Source organism: Erythranthe guttata, chromosome 6 (genome assembly GCF_056151865.1).
Source record: "Erythranthe guttata isolate IM_541 chromosome 6, IM_541, whole genome shotgun sequence".
Lineage (NCBI taxonomy): Eukaryota > Viridiplantae > Streptophyta > Magnoliopsida > Lamiales > Phrymaceae > Erythranthe > Erythranthe guttata.
Genome location: NC_142538.1, coordinates 11,322,996 through 11,331,095, shown reverse-complemented (window position 1 = coordinate 11,331,095; position 8,100 = coordinate 11,322,996). Strand labels below are relative to the sequence as shown.

Here is an 8,100-nt window from a genome sequence, read left to right as displayed (position 1 = left end):
AAAAATATGTATTTATTGACTTTATTGATTTAATTAAAAACACATAATATATGCAAGAATTAAATGTACCCGATATCTATTGTTTCCATGCATATTCATCTATATCTATATATTTACATATATAATATATATATTTTCATCAATATTTCTATATAACTACAAAACAATCCATGTATACTATTATTATTATTACAAAACAATTGCCATTTTAACAATCTATTAATATTACAAACCAACCCTTGTATACTAATATTATTTGATGTGTCATGATGCATCTTCATACGTCATTCCAATCTTTGGATTGCCAACCAAACCGCAATTTTCTACAAACATCTTGCTTAATCCCTGTAAATAGTAGGAAAAAAAAACAGATATTAATATATATTAGTTGCTCTATTGCATGAATAATAATTGGTATAAATAAGAGTTACCGTCTTTACCAATCTTCTTTTGTCATACTTCTTCACCACTTTTTCAAATTTCAAGATCGTGAGTTCATTATTCTTAAAATTAGAACCCTTACATCCTTAACTTTATTTTTCTTATCATTCAGTTCTCCAAACATTCCTTTTCGCAGCCTCTGGCGTTAAACGCATTGACGTGAAAGGTCCAGTCTCCAATGTATGTAAATATCAAGCTATCCGAAGTAGTTAGATTAAAATCTTCTATTAACCAATTCCAACATTTGCTAAAGTAATAATTCCCATGAGATTGATTTTTTTCAATCACCACAAAAGTTTTCACATTTGAAATCAAGAATCGAATGGACGCTGTCAGGTATAAAGCATTTTAGTGATGGGATTATTTTGTAGACCCCCTCATTTCCAAATTATATAGAACTAACTACCAAGTGGATTACAGTCTAGGGGATACCCCCTCATTTCGAAAATATTTTGACATACCCCTCTGGGCTACCCTGAAGTCCCTATAATACCCTTTTAAAATCGGTTTTAAACCCTAGCCCAACAAATTTCGGCCTCTCTCTTCCTCTCCCAGATTCAAAATCTCGCCTCCACAAACCTCCCACCAGCGAAATTGCTTCCCGGAGTCATAACTCCCTCTCCGGTGGTCGGAATTCGATGGTTTAACTACCGTTGGATTCCTCTCGTCGACGTCTTTCTTTAGGTGGTAATTTCATTCAGTTTGGAGCGCTGATCTGTTTCTGCATTTTTTTTTTCATTCGACGACGGTTGTCTTGCCGGAGCTTTGTTTTGTGTTCCACCCGTCGAAATTTGACGGGCTATCCACCGTTGGATTTCTCTCGTCGAGATCTGTATTTTGATGGTAATTTCATTGTTTTTATGTTTTCAGATTTATTTCTATATTTTTTTGCTGGGCGTGCGGAACCGTGAGTGGTTATTAGCGGCGTCTAGTGTTTTGGTAGGAGGCGAGGGGGTGAGGAGTCACTGTCTGTTTGATTAAAAACCTGTAACATTTCCCAGCAATAACCTCTCTCTCTATCTCTCGATCTCTTAGTGTTTGTTGATTTTTGAATGTTTTGATGTTTCTTCAAATTATGTTGATTTGCACTAAAGTAAATTTTTTTTTTTGTTTTGATTTTGCAATTGCAGCTTAATGAAGGCCATTGATCCTTTCCTTGAAGGTGTCAAAATTTTTATTTGAAGTTACAGCTGCTTTGTTCAATAGACTGTATACATTACTGTACATTACTATACATTACTATAGTAACATGTAGTTACATATGCGTATATTTGTGTATTTTTGATTTGTATTTTATTGGTTCTGATGTGATTTATAATAAAAATATTGAAATTTGTAATTTTTTGTTGGGTTTTTATGAATTTCTTTTGTATAAGCCAATATTCGTGCGTGTATACATTTGATCGACTAAAAATATGGGGGAAAAAAACGAACATAACTACGAATTACTATAGGTACTATAGTTACATGCAGTTATTTTCAGTACAATAAACATATTGTTTTGAAAAAAAATTAAAAAAATTAAAAAAAATTAAAAAAAAAAATAATTTTTTTTAGTTTTTAAAAACAAAAATTAAAAAATTCAAAATATATATATATATATATATATATATATATATATATATATATATATATATATATATATATATATATATATATATATATAAATTTAACAAATAGGTTTATTATTTAAAAAAAAGGGAAATAATAATAAATAAATCAGTGAAAATGATAAATGCATGACCAGAAATGCTTAATGCAGTTTGGCCGAAAATCGCATACAAGGGTAGTATAGTGCTTTCGCTTCTCCAGGGAGGTATGTCAAAGTATGATTTGGGCTTGGGTTTATCCCTAGTTTATTTGATGGCTAGGGGGTATGTAAAATAACCCCTTTAGTGATATGTTATTATTTTTTTATATTTTACAAGACACTTACTTTATGTTTGATTTTATCGTTGCAGATATGGAGACATTTCCAACGAATTGAATCCTGAAATTGTTTCTACATTGAAGGGTATGGTCGACAACGCAAATGTTCTTGCTTCGTCTTACAGAGCTGTCCGGGACCGACTCTCACAGACATGAATGGAAGATGTTAGATTGAGACTCATAAAGAAATGGAGTACATATGGTCGTACTTATAATCTGCCGAACTCCAGTGAAATTGCATGACTCATTGTTGGTGATTTTGACACTCAAGAGGGTGTTAGAGACATAGTTGTCCAGACACAGTCGAAAAAGCTCCAGCGAATCAGTTAGTTGCACCCCCTATATCTTCCACTGCTGTATCGCTAATATTTCCTTACGGTGAGGATGGGTATAGGGATGATATACCATCGATGGAAATATCAGCGAGTAGTACACGTACACGTAAGAAGTTAACCATGCGACAGTACTTTGCATACATGATTCAGAAAAGATTTGGCGACAACGTGGTTCTTTTGCACTCAAAAAAATTGTGCCAACAATTCACGGTAGACACATTTTTCAATGGTTGAATCGGAAAGACTGAATTTCATAAGATTTAACTATGGATAAGTTGAGAGTTGACATGTACAAGGGTATCGAGGAAAGTATTTTGAAGGAATATACAGATGTTAGATCCATTGGTATGAGGGTTATTCTACTAGATAGTTTTACCCAAGGTCTAAGATACATGTTTAAATATTTCGTCGATGCTCTTCAAATATGCAACTGGATTGGATTTTCATCGTTGTTCATCACTATTACCTACAATCCACAGTGGCCGGAAATACAAAGGGCGTTGAGCGGTACTTAATTGAGACCTGAAGACCGTCCTGATATTCTTACTCGTGTTTTTAAGATGAAGCTCGACAATCTGATGTCAGATTTGAAGAAGGGCAAATTATTTGGTCGCATTAGAGCAGGTAAGTATCAATTTATAATTTAAAAATATAACATATTATATATGTTACACATTGCCTACTCCTATAATAGTATAAATATTCTCTTACGCCAATCATTGAAAATATTTTTATACAATTTTTATCAAATATGTTTAAAATGTAAAATCTTCAGATGTCTGGACAATTGAGTTTCAGAAGCGCAGTCTCCCACATGCGCATATATTGATTTGGCTTCATGATGAAGACAACCAAAAACATCAAAAGACATAGATAAAATCATATGTGCCGAAATCCCAGATAAGGTAACAGACCGAAAAAATGTACGATTTGGTTGAGAAGTACATGATTCACGGTCCGTGCGGTCTGGGCAATCAAAACTCTCCATGCATGAAGGACGAGATTTGTACGAAGCGATTTCCAAAGTGTTTTGCCAACCGTACTGTGACCGATGCAGATGGTTATCCGGTGTATAGAAGAAGAGAAAATGGGAGGACCGTGGTTAAGGAGAAAACATATCTCGACAATGGTTTCGTCGTGCCTTATAACCGTGCTCTACTCAAAAAGTATAGAGCACACATTAATGACGAGTTGTGCAACCAAAATAAGCCGATAAAGTACTTATTCAAGTACGCAACAAAGGACACGATCGGGTCACAACAGCATTTTATCAATCAAATAATCCAGGTACAACTCCTGAAAGTCGCGATGAGGTAAATATGTACTACGATTGCAGATATCTTTCAGCATGCGAGGCAGCTTGGAGGTTATTTAGCCTCGACATTCACTTTAGAGACCCACCGGTGATTAGATGAAGCTTTCATCTTCTAGACAGTCAGGCTGTTGTGTTTACAGATAATGACTCATTAGTTGATGTGCTGAACAGACCGACTGCGAAGCAAATGATGTTCTTGCATGGTTCCATGCGAATAAGTTGTATCCTGAAGCTAGAAATTTGAGGTATGGAGAGTTTCCACAAAAAAATATCTATAAGGAAAAAGCTCGCTTTTGGATGTCGAAAATGATAGGATTCTCGATAGGAAGGGTTACCAATGTACCACCGGGCCGGGGTGGAGACTATTACTTGAGACTGTACCGTCGAGGATCACGTCTACCCAACTTTCAAAGATGCGTGCTTTGCACTGGGACTGCTGGACGGAGACAATGAGTACATAGCTGGCATAAAAGAGGCAAATGAGTGGGCCAGTGGTGACTATGTGAGAGGCATTTATTCGTTGTACTTTTGGTCACAAATAATATGAGCATACCACAATATGTATGAGAGTGTTGCTGGAAGGTTTTAGCGGAGGATATTGCGTACAGACTGCAACAACGTCGTGCCAATTCAGGTATGAAAATACATCTTACATTTTTACACAATTTACTACAAATGTTTGAATTAAAAGTATATATTCTTATAATCGCCGCAATTTGTTAATTTTTTCATATTATACTATATTGAATGTCCACCTGTGTCCGACGATACTTTGAGAAACTACGCTTTGATCGAAATAGAAAACATATTACAAAGAAACAACAAAAGCTTGAGTAACTTTCCCCCATTGCCGATTCCAACTGGGTCGATGACGGACACCACGGTAAATTGATTGTTTCTCGACGAGTTGGACTATGACGTTGCTGCGATGCGTGAAGAACTTAAGAGAGACCTTTCATCCATTACTGATTAGCAGAAAAAAGTGTTTGATGATATCATGGATGTTGTTACAAATGACAGAGGTGGACTGTTCTTTCTTTATGGGCATGGAAGAACGGGAAAAAAATTCATGTGGAAAACTTTATCGGCTGCTATCCGCTCAAAAGGCAAAATAGTTATAAATGTTGCTTCTAGTGGTATTGCTTCGCTTCTACTTCCCGGTGGCAGAACTTGTCATTCGAAATTTGGACTGCGAATAATTGTACATGAGAGCTCCACATGCAGCATCAAACAACAGAGTCCACATGCAGAATTGTTGTCTAAAACAAAGCTAATAATATGGGATGAGGCACCGATGATGCACAAGTACTATTTCGAAGCACTAGACAAAAACAATAAAATCTATACTTGATTCAGATATGCCATTTGCAGGCAAGGTTGTAGTTCTTGGAGGGGACTTTCGGAAAATTCTGTCAGTTGTGTTGAAAGTGTTGAGACAAGACATTGTTCATGCTACAATCAATTCATCACCGTTGTGGAGGCAATGTAAGGTTATGAAGTTGAACAAGAATATGAGACTTCAATCGTCCTCCTCTTCCGCCAATGCAAATGAAATAAGAGAATTTGCGGACTAGATATTGAGAATCGACAATGGTGATGTTGGCAAGGTAAATGTCGGTGATGCCACAATTGAAATTCCCGATGACATGTTGATTCGTAATTTGGCATATCCCTTTTTGGTTCTTATTGAGTTTGTTTATCCCGATCTGGTGACCAACCTTTTCACTCCCAAGTATTTCGAGGGCAAAGCAATTCTTGAACCCACTAATAAAAGTGTCGGTTTAGTGAACGATCATTTTTTGTCAAGCATAACTGGAGAGGAGAAGGTCTATTTAAGCTCCGATAGTATGTGCAAGGAGGCGTTATTGTCGGATGTCAACACAGAAATATACTCCCCGGAGTTTCCAACACCATATCATGCTCCGCAATTTCACCGCATAAGTTGACATTGAAAAGATGTGTTCCGGTTATGCTCATCAGAAATATTGATTGGGCAAGAGGATTGTGCAATGGAACAAGTTTTCAGGTTATTAATATGGGAAAACTCGTTCTGAACTGCAGGATCCTCTCTGGTAAACATGTTGGTGATATGATGTTCATTCCTAGAATGACTTTGGTCCCATCCAACTCTGCATTGCCTATTAATGATGTTAGTTTCTGGTTGATGGTATCATTCGCAATGACAATGAATAAAAGTCAAGGACAAACTTTTTCTCATGTAGGCATGTACTTGCCGATACATGTTTTCAATCACGGACAACTCTATGTCGCACTCTCGAGAGTTAAGAGTCGAAGTGGCATAAATTTTTTGATTAACTCGGAATATGGTGATACGACCAACGTTACAAATAATGTTATATAGAAGAAAGTTTTTTGGTAATTTTATATAAAAAGATTTACAATATTCAATGATCACCTTTATTATCTATTATTTATATGTTTTGTTATTCCCCATTTGTAGGTTTATTTTAATTGTACTACAAACTTGCTATGGACTTCGCTCACTATATTTTATGAAGGAAATTTTTTTACAATAAATTGATGGCAGTAAACAGTTATATTGATATTGTTTTGGTAACAATTTACAAATTCCGTATGACCACTGTATAACATATGCAGGTCATTTGCATTGCATTGGATTTGTTGAATGCGTTTAGGGCGGTTGGTATCAAACAAAATAACACTGATTGTTTGGATCAAATTCAAGATTTGAACTTTCATATGTCATTATGGTTATTAAACTTTGGGACCAACAATGTATTCGCTCTTTGTATGTGAAAATTAAAACCTTCGATGTTTAATTTTTTCATTTATTTCGGCTTATTTCATCACTTACACAATGCAAATTAGTTATCTTTTTTTAGTATTTCTTTGTATTACATACATATCAACAATTGATCTTACTATTTCGAGAACTTTTTTATTAGTCAATATTTGTTTTACAGTGAATACCCCGTGCATCGCACGAGTGTAGTACTAGTTTTATAATAATTGAATATCATTTAGAAACTATTTAATAACAAAATATATTAATTGTGCAAAATATAAGCAATGTTATTGGAGTTTATCGGGGTTAAAAGTGGAGTGATAAAACGGGGCAATTTTTTTTTTTGGTGTTGTTTTAGAAAGTAGTTTTTAAAATGGGGTTGTTTTGGGGAGTAAACAAATTGGAGTTGAGCGCTACCCTCCACGGCTGCACCGGCAGGAGGCGCCACCACCGACGGCGGCACCGATAGGAGACGCCAGCTCCAACGGCGGCACGGTAGAAGACGCCACCACCAATGGCGTCTTCTCTCTATTTTTTAAATATTAATATTTTAATATTTTTATATTTTTATATTTTAATATTTTAATATTTAATAGTTCAATATTTTAAATATTTATATTTTAATATTTTAATATTTTCTGATTTTTAATTTTTTTTTACGAAATAAAACAATTCTAACTAAATTCATTAGTTTGATGTTAGTATTAAATTTAGTACATTTTATATATTTTATTCATTAGTATTAAATTAATCATTGCATATTTTTATCTAATTAACATAATAAAATAGTGTACAATCTTAAAAACATGTAGACAAAAACAAAATGAGTTCTAGAAAATAAAAGAGTTATATAAAATAAATAGGTCAAATAAAAGAGTTATATAAAATAAAGAGGTCCAAAATGAGTACAAGGACAAAATGAGTACAAAAAAATAAAATTGGCACTATGAAGTCAGTGTCTATGTGAACCAGTGCCACATGCAGGTGCCTGTCTAGTCCTACGCGGCCTACCATCTCGACGAATGTCAGGATCTGCCGGTACATCATCAACAAACTGGGTGTCATCCGGTGGATATGGAGCAGGAGAAACATTATAATGTGGTCGGATCCGCTCTTGGGGACTTGAGTATCCCAAATTGAGCTCCAAATGTGGACCCCATGAAGAGAACCGAGTATCAATATCAGAAAATATTAAAATATTAAAATATAAATATTTAAATTATTAAACTATTAAAATATTAAAATATTAAAATACTAATATTTAAAAAAATAGAGAGAAGACGCCACTGGTGGTGGCGTCTCCTACCGTGCCG

At 34.8% G+C, this 8,100-nt stretch overlaps 1 protein-coding gene across 1 annotated transcript; it reads left to right on the top strand.

Annotated features, from left to right (window-relative positions):
* The first annotated feature begins 2,971 nt into the window (after positions 1 to 2,971).
* LOC148770149 (uncharacterized) lies at positions 2,972 to 6,382 on the top strand. The gene is made up of 9 exons (XM_088819009.1): positions 2,972 to 3,058; positions 3,266 to 3,329; positions 3,763 to 3,934; positions 4,042 to 4,108; positions 4,192 to 4,265; positions 5,041 to 5,192; positions 5,392 to 5,510; positions 5,595 to 5,944; positions 6,082 to 6,382. Exons 1-9 carry the CDS (start codon positions 2,972 to 2,974, stop codon positions 6,380 to 6,382), a joined length of 1,386 nt encoding a protein of 461 aa, XP_088675135.1.
* The last annotated feature ends 1,718 nt before the right edge of the window (positions 6,383 to 8,100 follow it).

Coding starts and splice junctions, on each gene's coding strand:
- LOC148770149 (XM_088819009.1), top strand. CDS start 2,972: ATGGATAAGTTGAGAGTTGACATGTACAAGGGTATCGAGGAAAGTATT. Junction 3,330..3,762: donor ATTTGGTCGCATTAGAGCAG/GTAAGTATCAAT, acceptor TGACCGATGCAG/ATGGTTATCCGGTGTATAGA. Junction 5,511..5,594: donor CGTTGTGGAGGCAATGTAAG/GTTATGAAGTTG, acceptor TTTGCGGACTAG/ATATTGAGAATCGACAATGG.